The 19,107-nt window shown below is 39.5% G+C and overlaps 1 protein-coding gene across 5 annotated transcripts; it reads left to right on the forward strand.

Annotated features, from left to right (window-relative positions):
• Positions 1 to 9,896: 9,896 nt before the first annotated feature.
• LOC137027804 (chloride channel CLIC-like protein 1) lies at positions 9,897 to 19,082 on the forward strand. Of its 5 annotated transcripts, none has more exons than XM_067396336.1 (11): positions 9,897 to 10,022; positions 10,283 to 10,458; positions 11,464 to 11,580; positions 11,779 to 11,889; positions 11,982 to 12,206; positions 12,288 to 12,428; positions 13,137 to 13,236; positions 13,488 to 13,585; positions 14,318 to 14,464; positions 14,561 to 15,139; positions 18,381 to 19,081. In XM_067396336.1, exons 2-11 carry the CDS (start codon positions 10,291 to 10,293, stop codon positions 18,456 to 18,458), a joined length of 1,764 nt encoding a protein of 587 aa, XP_067252437.1. In that variant the 5' UTR covers positions 9,897 to 10,022; positions 10,283 to 10,290; the 3' UTR covers positions 18,459 to 19,081. The 5 variants fall into 5 exon arrangements, with proteins under 5 accessions (XP_067252437.1, XP_067252438.1, XP_067252436.1 ...); XM_067396337.1 differs by adding an exon at positions 16,583 to 16,607 and having other exon boundaries at positions 9,983 to 10,458; positions 18,381 to 19,082; XM_067396335.1 differs by having other exon boundaries at positions 9,983 to 10,458; positions 18,381 to 19,080.
• Positions 19,083 to 19,107: the final 25 nt, after the last annotated feature.

Below are 19,107 nucleotides of genomic sequence, written 5' to 3' on the forward strand. Positions count from 1 at the left end.
CATTTTTTGTAAAGCTGCTTTGAAATGATATGTATCGTGAAAAGCGCTATACAAATAAATTTGAATTGAATTGAACTTCTTCCCTCGAATGTGTGACTGAAATCCCACAGAGACTGCTTTTACATATCAAAATACATCAGATCATCCAATGCTAGAAGGACATATAATCACATGTTAGTAAACTGCATAATTCTATATTATGTGGCCACAGGAAAATGATACTCAGGACCAACAAATATGAGTGAGATTCGTATTTTATTCCTTACAATTTGTTAGGAGTTTCTATTCCTTTTTGTTTAGGTACGTGGGGTGGAAAACCCAGAACAAACCAAAATACAATGTCAGAATATCCTTACACAGCAAATTGTTCACCCCAAAATAAAGACAATATAAAATACAATTTGTCGTCTCTTCTTGTGTGCAATAATAAAGAAAAATGTCAAAAATAAAACACCAGCAATAATAATACGGTAGTGGCACTCTATAAAGAAAACATAACATCTTAAAAATGCACAGTCATTTAGACTACAATTACACTCACTAAATACACCTGAAATGACAGTGTGTATATTACTCACTTTTTCCTGTGTTTCTGATGTTACACACTAATATAACACTTCTTCCACGCGAACAGGCCTCGTCTGTATATGCAGTGCGGTAGCTCAGCCACACTCACATCCACGCAATCCTGCGTTAACATCCAACTCCCTATGGACATAAATCGACATTCGAGGCAATCTTCCAGTAAACAGCAATTATACACTTCCGTAAAAGCATTATACACAAAGATCTGTACCTGGATGATATCAAATTACACTCGAACAGCAATCGCACACACATGCAGTGTAACTCTGTGACTTCCTCATCGCGCAAGTGCTCGCACATTCATACAGACGCGCGATGACGCCACCTGACATTTCTTAAAGGAACCTCTCATTATATTCTCCGCAGATATATACTTCACAAACATTAAATGTATTTAAACCCCCTTAACCATCACCTGGTTACATTCTTCCCTGCGTCAGGGTAAGCGTCCTCGATTACTCATTCACAACCAGAGTACTCTTGATCTCTTTTACTGCTTCTCTAAACAGAACAGAACTCAAATCAGCTAATATCTGTGAAACTGCTGCTGGACTTATAGAGGCAAAGTCCAGGACAGACCTTGGCTCATGGTGCAAATTTGAATGCTGTCCAGCATTCGGCCTCCTACTACGTCGGCGTGGTGCAGCAACAGGACAAGTTAACACACTAGTAGCTGCATCCAGCCTTTCCTCAGTCTCCAAGGCCTCAGCAGGCTCTGATAAAACATCGACAAGAGCAGAATCAACCGATTTTCTGCTGAGCACCACATTGGGCGCATGCTCCCTACCCTGTTTGCCGACAGACTGGGTACTAAGATTTCTTATTGCAGGCGCACAAGATCTCTCCTCCCTTAAAATTACACCCTCCTCCAAATCCTCAGACTCTACTTCACCATGGGACTCAAACTTCTCCTCTCGTGCCTTTGGCATTCTCCTAGGAGTGGGAGTTGGATGATTCACACAGGGCCTGATATCAACTCTGTTAACTCTCCTTGCAGGCCCTCCTTCCAACGGCTCCACTGTGTAGGTGTTGTCCACAATCCCTACTACCCGATATACGATTGGCCCCCAGGCATCCTGTATTTTGTGACGGCCTACTGGTCTGTTCCTCAGGTACACCAACGCCCCGATCTCAATTTTTGGGCAATAGACTCTATCCTTGTCTAATGAAATACGCTCAGCAGCCTTTTGTTCGGAATATTCCCTTGCCCTGGCATGTGCATCATTCAGACGCCTTTGGTGGACCAACAGCCAGTCATGTTTCTGGTTTACAACTTGCTCTTGTCCCAGTAGGGAATCCACAGGCAGGTAAGGATCAACTCCAAACAATAAATAATATGGAGAATAACCAGTAGTTGCATGAGGCGTCGCATTATATGCGTAAATCAACTCTGGTAGGTATTCGGGCCATCTACGTTTCTTTTCAGGTGGCAGCGTTTTCAACAGGTCATGTAGCGTCCTGTTGAACCGCTCACACTGAGCGTTGCCAGTGGGGTGGTATGGCGTGGTGCGGCTCTTTTTCACTCCATAAAGCTTACAAAGTTCAGCCACCACCTCACTCTCAAAATTACGGCCCTGATCAGAATGCAGACGTGTCGGAATACCATACTTCATGAACCACTCCCTAAGCAGCACCTTGGCAGTGGTGTCTGCTTTTTGATCTCGGGTAGGGAAGGCCTGAGTGAACTTTGTAAAGATGTCGGTGATTACCAGAACATTTTCCCGACCGTCGGATGCAGGTTCCAGGACCGTGAAGTCCACAGCGATTATCTCAAGAGGTCTAGAAGCCAGGAACGATTTCATGGGGGGGTGGACCCTTGGCTGCGGCAGCTTAGTCATCACACATCGCTGACAATCTTTTATCCACTTCTCCACATCATTGTGCATCCCTATCCAAAAGCACTTGCGCCTCAATAAGTGGAGGGTACGCTCGATACCTTGGTGCCCCATTGAATTGTGCACATACTCCAGGACAGACTTCTTCAAGCTGAGAGGTAACAAGAACTGATAACATTCCCCATGTCTGACATCCTCAAAGACACGGTACAGTAGACCTTTGCGCTCCCTGATGCTGTTCCAATGCTTCAACATTGACCGAACAGGTTTTGGCAGAGCTTTTAGCTCCTTCCCATGAGGCCTTCTCTTTTGATCCCAAAACTTCTTGAACCCACTAATCACAAAGTCTTGCTGCTGGAAGCCAATTAATTCATCAGCTGAATAGCCTGGAAAGGTGGGAGTATTTCCCTGACCCAGTCCGTTACCATCATCCAGGGAGTTTGACACTGCAGCTCGCATTTGCCTCACTTTACAGCTGTATATCCCAGCAGCCACAAGTGCATGGTCCAGTTCTGTGCCACGGTGAATCCAACCACAGACTGCCACACATCCATCATACTCTGCATCCTCCGAAGCCGGCTCAGGCTCCCCTGCGAACGGCTTTCTAGATAGTGTGTCAGCTACTGTGTTTCGATGCCCTGGACGATACTGGACATCGAAATCAAAGACGGACAACTGCGAAATCCACCTTTGTTCAATCGCTCCAAACCTTGCTGTTTTCAAGTGGCACAGAGGATTATTGTCAGTTATCACAGTAAATTTGGACCCCAACAAATACCCCCGAAACTTCTCAACAATAGCCCACTTGAGAGCAAGGAGCTCAAGTTTCATGCTGCTGTAATTTCTATCATTTTTTTCCGCATCTCTCAGCCGTCTACTTGCAAAGGCAATGGCACGTTTTACATCTCCCTGTTGCTGATATAAAACGGCGCCCAGTCCCTGACTGCTCGCATCTGTCTCCACAATGAAGGGTTTTGAATAGTCCGCCACCCCTAAGACAGGCGCATTAGTAAGCTTATCTTTGAGAGTGTCAAAAGCGATTTGACATTTTTCAGTCCACAGACTCCCCAAAAGGACATGAGTTCTGCTGGGGCTTTCAGTGGTCAGACATGAATTCACCACGTCATGAAGTGGGCCAGCTATCTTTGAGAACCCCTGAATAAACCGTCTGTAGTAACTACAGAGTCCAAGGAAGGATCTTAATTCCTTTACCGTAGATGGAACCGGCCACTGTTTTATAACTGCCACTTTCTGAGGATCTGTGCCAATACCATCGGCCGATATCTGATGTCCTAGGAACACAACCTCTGACTGAAGAAAGTGACATTTTTCTAACTTTATCTTGAGACCAGTGTCCTGCAGCCTCCTTAGTACCGTTTCCAGCCTAACCAAGTGCTCCTGGAATGTTGAAGAATACACCAAGATATCATCTAGGTAGACTAACAGAATCTGGAAAACAAGATCATTCATGGTGGCCTGCATCAGTCTTTGGAAGGTTGCAGGTCCATTACAGACCCCGAACGGCATCCGCAAGAATTCATAGAGGCCAAAAGGGGTCGAGAAAGCCGTCTTGTGCCTGTCTCCTTCCGCCATGGCCACCTGATGATAGCCGCTTGCTAAATCAATTGTTGAGAAGTAACGCGCACCCCACAGAGCATCAAAGCTTTCATCAATTCGAGGTAAGGGAAAGGCATCTTTTTTGGTTTTCTGATTTAATTTACGATAATCTACACATAGCCTGATACTGCCGTCTGCTTTACGTACCAGCACAATTGGCGATGCGTAGGCACTATTACTTTCTCGTATGACTCCTTTCCTTACCAACCGTGATATGTGATCCTTCACTTCTCTATACTGATTAGGAGGAACTCGACGATAAGGCAATGTGATCGGCTCGTCATCAGTTAAATGAATTTCATGTGTGATCTTGTTTGTATAGCCTAAGTCCTCATCCTCTAGGGCAAAGATGTCAATGTACTTCTTCAACAATGACCTGAGCTGAGCTTGCTCATACTCGCTTCCTCCTACATCAATCTTATCCAAGATTTCCTGCACACGGTCTCTGCTTTGCTCATCCTTTATATTTAAAGTCACCTGTTCAAGGTTTGCCGAAATCCGCTGAAATCTTACTTCACACTGCTGCGAGCTGTCCACGCATTCCACCACTGACAGGATACCCAGCCGGGTCCTGGGTGACAACCATACGTCTTCCTGAGAAAAATTTATAATTTTAACAGGTATGCAGGGACAGTGGGAGTCAACGAGGGTGGGGATGACTACGAGACCTCCTGGCAATGGGGTACTAAGAGGTTCTAACAACATAGGACTTCCTTCCCCAACGCCCCTATTGAAGCCCGTCGCTTTAATCGTCACAACTGATTCCGCAGGTATGTGCTCTGTCCATTTTCCAGCTAGACGCACAATGGATTTTCTGTTCACAGTACATGTCTGTACTTTCTGGAAAACTTGTCTCCAATCAGAATCTAATTTTCCTTCTAAGGTGGTATCAAATTCTGCCTGGACTAGCTGTCTACATCGGCTGATTATATTCATTCCTAGGATGCACGGCACTGTGTTTCCAGGGCTAGAAACGTCTTTGACCACTAGGAAGCCACAATCTGGCATCTTAATTCCCATGGCCTCCACCTCAAGCTCTAAGTAACCCAGGTAGGGTATGTCAAGCCCATTGGCTGCTGTGAGCTTTAGCCAACCAGCCACGGAGAGGATGTCGTCATCTTTACCACACAAGTGGTCTCTAAAAAACTGCTCCGTTATTGTGCTCACCTGACTGCCTGTATCCAAGAGACCTTTAGTGGTGACACCACAAATTGAAAGCTCTACCACAGGACATGTACCCACAGCACGTTGCAACAACTGGTCACAGGTTGAAGGCGTATCTTTTGAGTCTGTCTGGCCCCCCCGAATTGCCCGACTCACAACAACCGGGGGTTCTCGTTTCCCTGCGGGCCAGAAGATGCAGATCTCATGGCTCTAGAGCTCTGTTTTTGTGGGCAATTCTTGGCTACATGTCCTGCGATTTGACACTTGAAACATATTGGTTGTCCATCCTCAGTGAATTTTGGCTGTGACCTAGGCCTAGAGGTCTCCACCCTTGTACTACCACCCCTTACAGCCAGATTTTTGACGGCTTGAGTCAGTTCACTAATTGCTTTGCCTTGTTCGGCTACCACTTCAAGAACATCCTCTAAGGTGACACTTCTTTTTTCTTTCACCTTGAGAATTGAACACTGTGTCAGGTTACTACTACAACGAGACTTAGTAGTTCTTGAACTCGCTGGGGGCTCTCCTACGAACCAAAGCTGTGCTTCATCTCGCACCTCTATCATCGTGCACCCAGGGTGGTCTCTCACAAATTTGCGGAGCTCTCTTCGCAGAGATGGATCGCTGACACCTTCAACAAATTGATCCCTCAATGCCACCGTTTCGTTCGCAATGGCACCAGGGGAACATTTCAAAACCAAGCTGAGGCCTTGTGACAGTGCATGAGAGAAGTCTCTTATGTTTTCCCCCTCTAACTGTCTTCGGCTGTAAAAACTGTGCAGGAGCTGAGGTGTGCTGCGTTTGTCTCTAAACGCCTCCTTGAGGTACTCAAACAAATCGTCAACCCCATCATCAGTAACACTGCGAAGACGTACCTCTTCCAAGGCCGTGCCCCTTAACAGAGACATAACAAAATCATACTGATCTTGGTCAGACTGATGCCTAGCACGCAGCACCCGCTCGACTTCCTCTATAAAATCATCCACTGACCTGCCGTCTTTCTCCATATCACCACAATATGGTAATATGTGCCTCTCTCTCGGAACATACACATAAGACCTCTGATTAAGTGAGGAAATCGCAGCCATTGCTTGATCATGTTTACTTTGCAACTCTCTAATTTGATCTGTTAAATTATCTCCACCATGATCTTCATCTCTGATTTGTTCTGCTAAATTAGCACCGCTATGATCATCATCTGGATCTGACATTGTGAAATCTCAAGTCCTTAAAAGTCTCTATGCAAAACTCTGAAAAGGATAAGTGCTTGAATTCCTTCTGATCCGATGCAACAGCTGTCAAATAATCTTTTAGCCCCGGCCAATGAGATCGAGCTAGGCCCTGCGATGCTCCACGATGATCCGTCTCTCTCCTTGCCGCAACAGTCTCTCCTCGCCTGCAGGAATCTTCAGTCTTCTCTTCACCACTACCGTATTATTTTACTACATTTCCCTTATATTGCACACACCAATGAAAAAAAAAACTTGATTCTCCCAACTCTCTTGGAATACCCCACTCCTGGTACCAAAATTGTGGCCACAGGAAAATGATACTCAGGACCAACAAATATGAGTGAGATTCGTATTTTATTCCTTACAATTTGTTAGGAGTTTCTATTCCTTTTTGTTTAGGTACGTGGGGTGGAAAACCCAGAACAAACCAAAATACAATGTCAGAATATCCTTACACAGCAAATTGTTCACCCCAAAATAAAGACAATATAAAATACAATTTGTCGTCTCTTCTTGTGTGCAATAATAAAGAAAAATGTCAAAAATAAAACACCAGCAATAATAATACGGTAGTGGCACTCTATAAAGAAAACATAACATCTTAAAAATGCACAGTCATTTAGACTACAATAACACTCACTAAATACACCTGAAATGACAGTGTGTATATTACTCACTTTTTCCTGTGTTTCTGATGTTACACACTAATATAACACTTCTTCCACGCGAACAGGCCTCGTCTGTATATGCAGTGCGGTAGCTCAGCCACACTCACATCCACGCAATCCTGCGTTAACATCCAACTCCCTATGGACATAAATCGACATTCGAGGCAATCTTCCAGTAAACAGCAATTATACACTTCCGTAAAAGCATTATACACAAAGATCTGTACCTGGATGATATCAAATTACACTCGAACAGCAATCGCACACACATGCAGTGTAACTCTGTGACTTCCTCATCGCGCAAGTGCTCGCACATTCATACAGACGCGCGATGACGCCACCTGACATTTCTTAAAGGAACCTCTCATTATATTCTCCGCAGATATATACTTCACAAACATTAAATGTATTTAAACCCCCTTAACCATCACCTGGTTACATTATGTCTGCAACCTGTTGACTATTATGCTTTAATTCATGCATTTGTTACTAACTATTGAATAGTTTATTGGATGTGTATTGCGTTTACTATGTGTGAATGATTTTCCATTTCTAAAATTATGGTATGAATCAAATCTGTGTAAAATGTATTATATGTATTTTATCGAAATCATGTCAAAATGAAACCCTGCTAGAACGGGAAATTTAAAGATCATGTTTTCTTCTTTTTCTTAGTTTCTTTTCTTTTCCGTTGGGAGTCTCGTGTTTAGGTTAAGTTTTGCCACAATGTTTCAGTCCATGAATCTATAGACCCCTTAAAAGTATTTAAACATTGCAACGTTTTCTGGTGGGCGGGGCTTATCTGGAGGCAAAAAGAGACGCTGGATTCAATGTTGACAAGCGTAAGATAGCATGTTTTAGGAGGGATTTATTAAACATAGATGCACATCCGAATATGTACAGTCACCGACTCTGCGGGACTCTGACAGCTATTTTTGTAAATTAACTTAAGTTTTGGATATTTCCTAGACAATTACTTTTGGGTGGTTCGGGGAATTTTGTCAAGGCTTATTGTCTAATGTAACCTATCACTGGGCTAATTATGATTAGCAATGTGGATTATTTTAAGAGACCATTCAAAGGATGGCACACATCTATCGCTGTATGTTTGTTTAACATTTAAGCTAGCTTGTGCGCTGAAAGTTGGCGACTTTTCACCTATAAAACAGAAACTTGCTGATTTGAACTAGATAAAACCAACACACCATTACATATGCATCGATTATTTTACCTGATATAAAGTGTGCACTGCAAACACGAGTATTATTTATGATCGTCTCCGTCCAGTCTGTACGCCGTATTGCTTTCAACCACAATTATCTTTTTGATTTCTGTGAAGGAATGTCTGCCGGGATCTGGTAAAACTTTGGTTTTGAACCAAAAGTCCTGTTCCTTCTATTCTGGCAGCCAAAAACACAACAAGACGACATTTTAACGCCAAAACCTCAAACTTTTAGCGTACCCGCTATTAGTTCTTATTTATGTTTTGCCTCCAGCTAGAGCGATGACGTCACAGTGACGTAGGCGATTAAGGGGTCTATAGTCTTTGCCCACCTTAAAGGAACACTCCACTTTTTTTGAAAATAGGCTCATTTTCCAGCTCCCCTAGAGTTCAACAGTTGAGTTTTACTGTTTTCGAATCCATTCAGCCGATCTCCGGTTCTGGCGGTACCAGTTTTAGCATAGCTTAGCATAGTTCATTGAATCTGATTAGACCGTTAACATTGCGCTTAAAAATGACCAAAGAGTTTTGATATTTTTCCTATTTAAAACTTGACTCTTCTGTAAAATCGTGTACTAAGACCGACGGAAAATAAAAAGTTGTGATTTTCTAGGCTGATATGGCTAGGAACTATACTCTCATTCAGGCGTAATAATCAAGTAACTTTGCTGCCGTTCCATGGCTGCAGCAGTGCAATGATATTAATGATAATTTTCATTTTCCGTCAGTCTTAGTACACGATTTAACTACAGAAGAGTCAAGTTTTAAATAGGAAAAATATCAAAACTCTTTGGTCATTTTTAAGTGCGATGCTAACGGTCTAATCAGATTCAATTAACTATGCTAAGCTATGCTAAAAGTGGTACCGCCAGAACCGGAGATCGGCGAATGGATTCGAAAACGGTAAAACTCAACTGTTTAACTCTAGGGGAGTTGGAAAATTAGCCTATTTTCAAAAAAAGTGGAGTGTTCCTTTAAACTTCAAACTACAGAGACTCGCTCTATTCATTAACCAACACACCAACTGGTTGGCTTCCCAAGACGTCACAACAAACGAGAAAAGACCTCCAGTGAATCAAAGAACCTGGGAAACACAGGATGCCAAAGAAGGGAATCCCCATTCAAAGACGCAATCTACAATACACAAGTAATGACTCCTCCAGAGTCTCGATGATCTGGTGCATTAAGAAAGTTATAGCCTCAATGAATAGGCTACTCAACATGAGGCTTAAATTAATGATTGATGGTTCATTCCAATCAGGTCCTAGAAATCCCATACATTGCTAGAAACTTTGGATGCCATTATTTCACTCTCTTAAACTCAGTGTTTCCTCACTTTCTTTCTTTCTGTAACTTTATTAATATTCCCTGGCTTTATGTTAATGTTTTACTTGTAATTAATACATTTCTATTGTATGCTTCATGAAAATCCATTAAAATAGTACATAGTGCACATATAAACATAACACAGGGAAATGTGATTTCTTTTTTAAAAGTATGAGTAGTCCACACTCCATACCAGTTGGTGGCGGAATGCACCAGAAATTTGTTTGCCACCCTCCAATAAACCCAAGAAGAAGAAGAAGCCTGCACATAGAGTGCAGTGTTTAGAAACCGTATTTGAATCTTGAGCAATTGCGGTAATGGATCTAGGCGGGTTTTCTATGTGGCAGTATATATGACAGCTCTCTTCCAACATGTAAGGAAATGTTTGCTGCCTAGTGCGATCGATTTTTCTACAATTTATCTATTATTTTTTTATTTATTCCTCGGTGTGTAACATTTAGACGGTAGATAGATGCATTTAGTACATTTAAGATAATGTAGGTTAAACAGGTGATCTGGTTAACATATTGTAAACAAAGAGAAAGCGAATCTGAACTTTACAAACCTCATTTGTGAGAACTGATCAGTAGTTTTAACAGCAAGTGTGAGTTTTCTCATTGTTGTTTGTTCCAGTGAGGATTATGAAGGTGCCGAGCGGCTCGTCGTTTGGAATCTGTAGTTTCCTTATTTTTTGTAGTCTGTTTGTTATTGCAAATGCAAACATCCACCAGGAAGATGATGCATGGATCGATCCATATGATATGCTGAACTACGACCCAACGACAAAGCGCATGAGAAAACCCACAGAGGTAAAAACTAATGTTTTTGTGCTAATGTTTTGAGAACGTTATTAAAGACCAGAGTGAACGTTCTACTAAAGTTACTGGAAGAACGTTTGTTCATAACTTTGAGAGAAACTTGCCCAAACGATATGAAACCCCATATCATTTTCCTGAGATGTTAATTTTTTAACAAACTATTTGAAAATGAGTCAGATTTAAATTATATTTCCATAAGAGTGATAAATTTGATAATTCATTCATTTTTAAAGATCAGGGAGAAGTTGTTGTTGTCCTGGTGAAAACTCCAAACATTTGGTATCTCTGAAAAGCCCTGAATGTGCTCTTTACAGGACATTCAGACTGTGAAAAACTGTGACATGTATAGTGTCAGAGAAATTCACTAAAATATAATGTCCTCGTACATAGACAGAGGGACCCAGGAGGTTAAATTTAATTTTTTTTTTTTTTTTTGTTAAAAAAGAAGTAAATAATTGCAGTGACCAGCTTCAGGCTTTTAATAAAGCTTTTCATAAATAAAATTTCTTAATTTTTTAGGGAAAATCCTTTACCTTATGGACAAATCATCTTTTTTTTTTTTTTTTTGGTTCACAAATCTGACTTTTTTTTTTTAGCAAATTGGCACGAGTGGTTCTTGAGTCAACAACTCTCTCAAACTCTCAAGTGTGGTCACATTAGCGTAATTCAGATGCAATTTCACAGGCAAAAAGTGTCCATTGTCTATTGTCAGTAGTGTATCTATATATGAATTTTGCATGGAATCTTGTTGAAATATCTGGAATTCGCCCGCGACAAAAGATTAACACACCTCGGTTAAAAGGTTAATGTCACTCCACCTCGGTTAAAACATTTCTTTTGGATGGAAACAACTGAACTGTCATTATTCTGACATGTTGACAAAGTGTGATTCATTTAAGGTTTTTCAAGCACTGTCATTTTGTGCAGGAATTTTAAACGTACATCACATTCTAACCATTTCTATGAATCTATTTTTTTTTTTTCTTTGTTTTACAGTCTGCCAGTTACCAAAATGTGCCAACCAAGAGAAGGGGATACAGCTCAGATTCCTGCGATGTGCCACAGTCTGATGCATCTGAGTGCAGCAATAAACTAGCAATTTTGCAGAAAGAGGTGACAAATATTAAAAAATACACCTGTGTTAAGTAGACCTTACTAAAAAAATGGTACTGCCATGTTGTTTGGACTTGGTACACAATGGTTTTATCATGGTATTTTTGAAGTAATGAAGACTAGTACTGTACCATGGTACTATTTGGCACTTTTTGGATTATTGAAAAATATAATTTCTTGCTGCTACATCTGTTTTAGTTTGATGAACACAAAAAGAAGGGGACAGCCACCTCTTCAAAGCCAGTATGTCTTCCAGTATTCAAGCGATTCCTTTCCAAGCTCCTTAAAGAAACATCAAAACTTGGTCTGGTATGTGACCATGTTTTCTCCAGGTAATTCTACTAATATTACTCTACACGGCTTCAAGGTTTCACAACTTTTGCTTTTTTTTAAATCTTTAGCCTGATGATGAAACAACATCCATGCACTATGACGCTGAGGTGAAGCTGTCCAAGCAATCGCTGGCAGAGATCCAGAAGCTTTTGAATGAGCAGAATGATTGGACTACCGGAGCCATGGATGAGGCTCTCAGTCAAATTCTGGTCAAGTTCAAACACCACGACCACGAAGCCTGGAAGTGGCGTTTTGAAGACACATTTCATGTGGAGGTTGATACGGTCCTGAAGGTCAGTTTTTGTACAAGCCTTTCAGAGATAAATGATGAAATAATTTGATTAATATTAATATATGAATGTATTTTTCTACAGGTTTTTTTGATTGTTCTGATGGTCGTAGCCATTATCTGCACTGAACTCTGGTTTGTGGTGTCCTGGATGATCCAGTTCAAGAGAATGTTCGCCGTTTGCTTTTTTATTAGCTTGATCTGGAACTGGTTCCATCTTTATATGGTAATCATTTTTGTACAAAATACTGTTGACTGACATTTTTGCTAAACTGGTATTCAACAGTTGACAATAGCTGTGATTCCATCCATCTATTTTTATGCGCATTTTGGGATATAACATAAAAAAAAAAAAGGCCGGATGGAAATGAGCATAAAAAAACGAATGCGCTCATTTGATGCTTTGATGGAAACACATTTACCATATAAATCCCTCGATGCACAACAAAAAAACTTGCGTGACTTTGCCTCGACTGTTGATGTGATTGGACAACTGGACTAACCAGTGGACCAGTTTCATCGCACATCTTAATGTTTGTTTGATCATTCTGAAATGCCTGATTCAAAGTCTGTCATCAGAAGTTAATGGATTAAATGCGTCTTACATGATTGTGTTCCTAAACACCAGCATCCGAACACATGATAACATGGCAGAATTTATTGCGCTTCGTCTGCGCACTCTGAGACGCAAGTCAATAATGATGGAGGAAAAAACAGCCACTGTTTCTTCATCGATTGCAGCAACTTCCTTTTTTTTAATTACGGATACTTTGTGCCAATTTCCCAGTAAATGGCGATTTCGATGTTCTCTTGAACATGGGATGGAAACGCTGCTTTAAAATGATTTATGCTAAGTTCGCAACTTTGGATGGAAACATAGCTATTGAAGGGAATAAAACATAAACGTGTGTTAAAACATTTCCGTTTTGGCTAGCTTGCCTTTGCGGACCACAAGAAGAAGATTGTGGAAGTGGAGAGCTTCAATGGCCAATGCACTGGGCTAAGTCAACTGGATTGGAAGGGCAGTTTATCAGGTGATGTACTTTCTGTTAAAGGAATGATCTCAAAAATAGAATGATTTAATTGTTTATTCACCTTTTGTCATTTAAAAATTATTTGATGTGGAACATGAATTCAGAATTTTGAAGAATCTTCATATAGATCTTTTCAAGCTTCAAAAAGAACAAAAATGCACTATGTAAGGAAATCCTTCAGATTTTAAAGGAAGTTGAGTAAATAATGACATGATTTTGAGGTGAACTGTTGTAACTCCTTGTTGATTCAGCGTGGTACAGACGGACATGGACTCTTCAAGATGATCCTTGCACAAAATATTACGAGGTCCTAGTGGTGAACCCCATTTTGCTTGTGCCTCCAACAAAGGTTTGTATCTTTTATTTTTCAATGACAGAAACTTGAATTTGATTACAGACCAGAGGTCGACTGATAATGGATATTGTTGATACCCAAAAAAATTATGATTTTAAAGTCGTTATATTGAATGAATTTTCGTAATTGCAAAAAATAGTACTATAAACCATTTAGATTAAAAAAAAAAAAAAAAAAAACATGTTTTACAGATACACTAAATTGCTCAAGTGACCATAAAGACATTTCTAATGTTACAAATGAATTCTATTTTAAATGAATGCTGTTCTTTTGAATTGTTTCTATTCATCAAATCTAAAAAATGTATTACCGTTTTCACAAAAATATTAAGCAGCACAACTGTTTTCCACACTGATAATAATAATAAATGATTCTTGAGCAGCAAAATAACATTCTGATTTCTGAAGGATCATGTGACACTAAAGACCGGAATAATTATGCTGAATATTCAGCTTTGCATCACATGAATAAATTATCTTTATTAAATATATTTAAATACAAAACTGTTTTTACATTGTAATAATGTCACAATATTACTGTTTTGAGCAGAACTTCATCTGCAATAGATCATCTGTAAGCGCTCGTCATACATTTTATTATATCATATTATACTTATTATATTATTTATTTTTGATGATATCTGATTGTTCCAAAAGCAGTTATCAGAGCTGCAATGGAGATAAAAATGAAATGCATAATAAGAATTTTGTGGTGTTTTTATTCCAGGCTATCACAGTCACCATAGCCAGCTTCATCACAGATCCCTTGAAGCAAATCGGGGAGGGCATCGGTGAGTTCCTCAGAGCGCTGCTGAAGGATCTACCAGTTACCCTCCAGATACCTGTACTGCTTACCATTACAGCAGCCATCTGTGTAAGAGCTGGGAACAGCAAGCTTGTTAAATCTCTTATTTGTAATAATAATAATAATAATAATAAATCCGTACTAATGCATCTTTGCTCTTCTCAGTTGTTTATGTATGGAGGTGCTCAGGCAGCTGTATATCAAGCAGTACGTCTGCCCCGGCTCGGCTGGAGACAGGACCCGCCCCCTCCTGCGGTAGGACAGCGCCAAGCTCCTCAATTAAGGGAGCATGAGGACATCTGGGAAGGGGGAGATGCCCCACAGCCACTACAAATACGCCAGGGCAATGGGAACAGGGTGAACCCAGCAGGAAACAGAGGTGACCAGGTCTTCAGGGCAGGAGATGCTTATGCTCCACAGGAGAACAGAAGCATGGAACTCCAACAGGAATTTGCCGAAACACCCAGAAGAACCCAGAGGGTCCGAGTAGAGACTGTGCTTCCTGCAGGTAACATGTCCAGTGATGACGAGACTGATTTGCTGCAGCGGACACAGGAGGTGGACTCTGGTACAAAGGAAAATGCAGAGCCTGAAGTGAAAGTTGAGGAAAAGGAGAAAAATGCATCTACTGCGGACAAAAAGGAGCAGAAAGACACACAGAGTCCAGATGGAAGTGAGCCTGTAAGCAATGTGCCGCCTCCTCAGATAGATGTGAAAACACTTGGAGCTAATCAAGGGAATGAGGCAAGTATCAACTGATTTTTCTATCCATCATTTAGACGTTATTTTACTCTAATAAATACATAAATAACTTAATGGACAAACACGATGTCATTCAAAAATTTGGGGTTTGGCAAGATTTTTTATGTTTTTGAAAGAATTATCTTATGCTTGTGCAGAAGTTTACTTGTTTGATCATTAATTTACTCATTTATTTAATTATTTACTTACTTAGTTTTATTATTGCAGGAGATTTGAGAATCTTTTTCTAACATTTTGTTCTCAAAGATGGAGTTGGTGATAAAGAAAAATCACGTTACATAGAAACATTTCACCCAAAAGCACAGTCAATTATTCCCTGAAAGCGAAAGTGAAACACAAACTGACAGAGCTTTTGGCATCTGACACTGCACGGCACATGACGAGAGATGAATCTACCCCAGTGCTGATAACTGCATATCAATTTAATTGATTGGCTTAATGTTTCTCTTGTGGACCATACATTAATGAAAATTATTTGTAATTGTATTGTTATTTGTGTCATTAAAATGTTTTGTTAATGTGCTATGGAAACAAAATGCTGAGTAACAATGCCATTTTCACCTGGGCTTAAACTATAACTGTATAAGAATGACTCCCTTATAACAAGCATCTCACAATTCAATTTTGATGTGGGATGTAGTTTTGTAGTCTTTTGTAAACTTTTTAGGGAAGGAAAATGAAATGTAGTTCTTTAATATTGATTAATAATAGCCTAATAATAATAATAATAATACTAATTTAATACATTAATGGGAAAACAAGCCGATTAAGGTCTTAATATCATCAAAGGCATCATATCTCTGACTGTCGTCTATCGGCAAAACTCTATCAATGTTGAAAACCATTATGTTGCTCAGAATTTTTGTGGAAACCATGATACATTTCCCCCCCAGGATTCTTTGATTTGGTAATAAGTTCAAAAGAAAAGCATTTATTTGAAATAGAAATCTTTTGTAACATTATAAATGTAATTATCAGTGTTGGGGGTAAAGCATTACAAGAAACTTGCGTTACAATACAAGTTACTTGAAAAAAGTAATCTGATTACGTAACTCAAGTTACTTTTTCAAATAAATAACACAAGTTCATTTGTTTTTCCATTTACTGACTGACAGATCTCCTGTCCCCATGTAAAGTGCAGGGGCGTTAAACATGCATTTACTCATCTACCTTGCACAAAAATGATTCAGAATTCCTCAAAATGAATAAAATCTGAAATGAAAAATCAGAATACTATGCAAACCTCCAATGATTAAATGTTTAATAAAACATATCTTCATGCATTTAATCTCACTTTATTGACCAATATGCTTGCTGTTGACCTTCAATGATTCAGTTAAACCATAAGCAAAAATGACTTTAGAATTTTTATGTTTATTGAATAAGGTGTTAAACTTTCTTTCCCTGCATCCTATTCTTCTGCAGTCAAGAATGGCAGCACAGCTGAAAGGTTTGTTTGAGCTGCGCCCTCTAATGTTACAAGTGTGAATTTGCATTTCCTTCAGCCTTATTATTTCAATTTTGGTGTAAAATCGCCTTTACATTTGCCCCCAAATAAAACTTTTTTTGTTATAAAACAAGAACAGGTGAAAAAAAGTAACACAAAAGTAACGTAATGCATTACTTTTCTTAAAAAGTAACTAACGCAATTAAGGGAGTTACGCAATATTGTAATGCTTTACTTTTCAAAATAACTTTCGCCAACACTGGTAATTACGATCAATTTAATGCACACTTGCTAAATAAAAGTATTATGAATTTATTTAAAAAAAAAAAACAATATTACTGACCCCAAACTTTTGAACAATAGTCTATATTATATCTACTATATGGACAAAAGTATTTGGACACACCTCAGTGAATTCAAGCATGGTATTATGATAGGATGCCACCTTTAATAAGTCAGTTTGAGACATTTCATCCCTGTTAAATATTCCATAGTCAACAGTAAGTGGTATTATTGGAAAGTGAAAGCATTTAGGAACAAGCAGCAACTCCAAGCCATGACACTCAAGATGACAAAGTCACAGAGTGAACCAGTCACAGAGTGCCGAGGTGCTTGGTGCTTAAAGGTCACCAGCGCTCTGCTCATTCTATGGCTGAAGAGTTCCAAACTTCCACTGGCATTAATATTGGCACATAAACTGTGTGGCGGGAGCTCCATGGAATGGGTTTCCATGGCTAAGCAGCTAAATGCAAACCACACAGTCTGATAGGGGAGTCTGGGTTTGGCGAATGCCAGGAGAACGTTACCTGCCTGACTGCATTGTTCCAACTGTAAAGTTTTGTGGAGGAGGGATAATGGTACAGTATGTGGCTGTTTTTCAGGGGTTGGGCTAGGCCCCTTACTTCCAGTGAAGGGAAATCTTCAGCATACCACCACATTTTGGATAATGCTCTGCTTCCAACTTTGTGGGAACGGTTTGGGGAAAGCTCTTTTCTATTCCAGCATTGCATGACTGTGCCCCAGTGCATAAAGCAAGGTTCATAAAGACATGAATTTGAATGAATTTGGTGTGGAAGAACTTGATTGGCCTGCACAGAGCCCTGACCTCAACCCCATTGAACACCTTTGGGATAAACTGGAGTGGAAGCTATTATAGCTAGAAAGGAGGGGACCAACTCCATTTTAATTTTTGTGTGTTTAGAATGAAATGTCATTACAGTACCTGTTGATCTAATTGGTCAGGTGTTCCTTAACTTTTCTCCATATAGTGTGGGTTAGGGTTATATATGATATAATATATATAAAAATGTTATAAACATGTCTTACATTTTTATTAAACTATTTTTGTGTTCCTTTAATTCAAACATTGCAGCACTTAATGTGCACTAAAAGGAGATGGGCTGTTCGAAATGACCTCAAGCTGCAGGTTACGCTTCGCAAGTTTATCATCGTATGTCTGTCATTACAGCTGATATTATGATTCTTTGATTATATGATTGTTCATTTGGTTATAATAATTTGTTATGTTGAATTGCTTGTGATTGTGTTGTATTTGTGTGTTTTTGTTCTTCTATGTACAGTCAATAGTGCATGTGCAATATTACATTGTGCCTCTATATCCCATCAAACCTGAAGCAATTACATAGGATGCACAACGTATCATATACGTAATATGCCATATATCACTACTAAACACTCATACAGTCCACTATATATGTAATGTGTATGTTGTTAATGCATAATTTTGACCAGATATTGTTGGTTTTGTTTGTGCAGGGGGCATCAGCAGATGTTGCAGCTGGAGAGGAAGTTTATTCAAGCTTTAGGAAACCAGTCCAAGAATCAGGGCAATAAAATTCACATAACTGCTTTTGTATCAAATTTGTTTTTTGTGTCCTTTTTTTCCCTTTTCTTTTTTCTTAATTTTTTAAAATTAAATTCTGGGACAATGGATTTAAATGGTGTAGTTTTTTATTATAATAAATAAGCTGCCTTTTGATTTGTGCCAATTGAATCACTGGATTTGGACGTTATACTGACATCTACTGCCCCGAATGTATGAAATGTTCACTATCTGCTGCTGCTTCACACTAAAACTTTTATTTATTTATTTTTTTTTTACTGTTGTTCTCCATCTCATCCATCACATACATTCATAATGAACATTCTTGGATGATGAACATTCAAAATCTCAATGAGTTTTTGCTCCTTGTAGGTGGTTTCAGCTGTTAAGATTTCTTTCATCACCTCCAGCAGAGAATGAACACTTTATACTTATTTTATGATGTTGACTCAGGCTCCATTATTATGCAGTGTCAGTAATGTATTATTATATTGCTTGGTTTGCTTGTTTTATTTACATGAACTTTTATGATTATGCTTTAAAGTGCCCTGAGCACTGTTTATTATTATTACTATTATTAAATATGTGAATTGGATGACAGCTGGTCATGCAATCTCAAAATGGTGGCACTTAACGGCTCTGGTGGCACCCATATGAGGG

The sequence above is a fragment of the Chanodichthys erythropterus genome, chromosome 10 (assembly GCF_024489055.1).
Source record: "Chanodichthys erythropterus isolate Z2021 chromosome 10, ASM2448905v1, whole genome shotgun sequence".
NCBI classification, from domain to species: Eukaryota; Metazoa; Chordata; class Actinopteri; order Cypriniformes; family Xenocyprididae; genus Chanodichthys; species Chanodichthys erythropterus.

Bases quoted from the DNA above. Each gene is read 5' to 3' on its own strand.
- LOC137027804 (XM_067396336.1), top strand. From the start codon at position 10,291: ATGAAGGTGCCGAGCGGCTCGTCGTTTGGAATCTGTAGTTTCCTTATT. The intron at 11,581-11,778 runs GTGACAAATATT...CATCTGTTTTAG, and splicing joins TAGCAATTTTGCAGAAAGAG to TTTGATGAACACAAAAAGAA. The intron at 13,586-14,317 runs GTTTGTATCTTT...TTTTTATTCCAG, and splicing joins TGCTTGTGCCTCCAACAAAG to GCTATCACAGTCACCATAGC.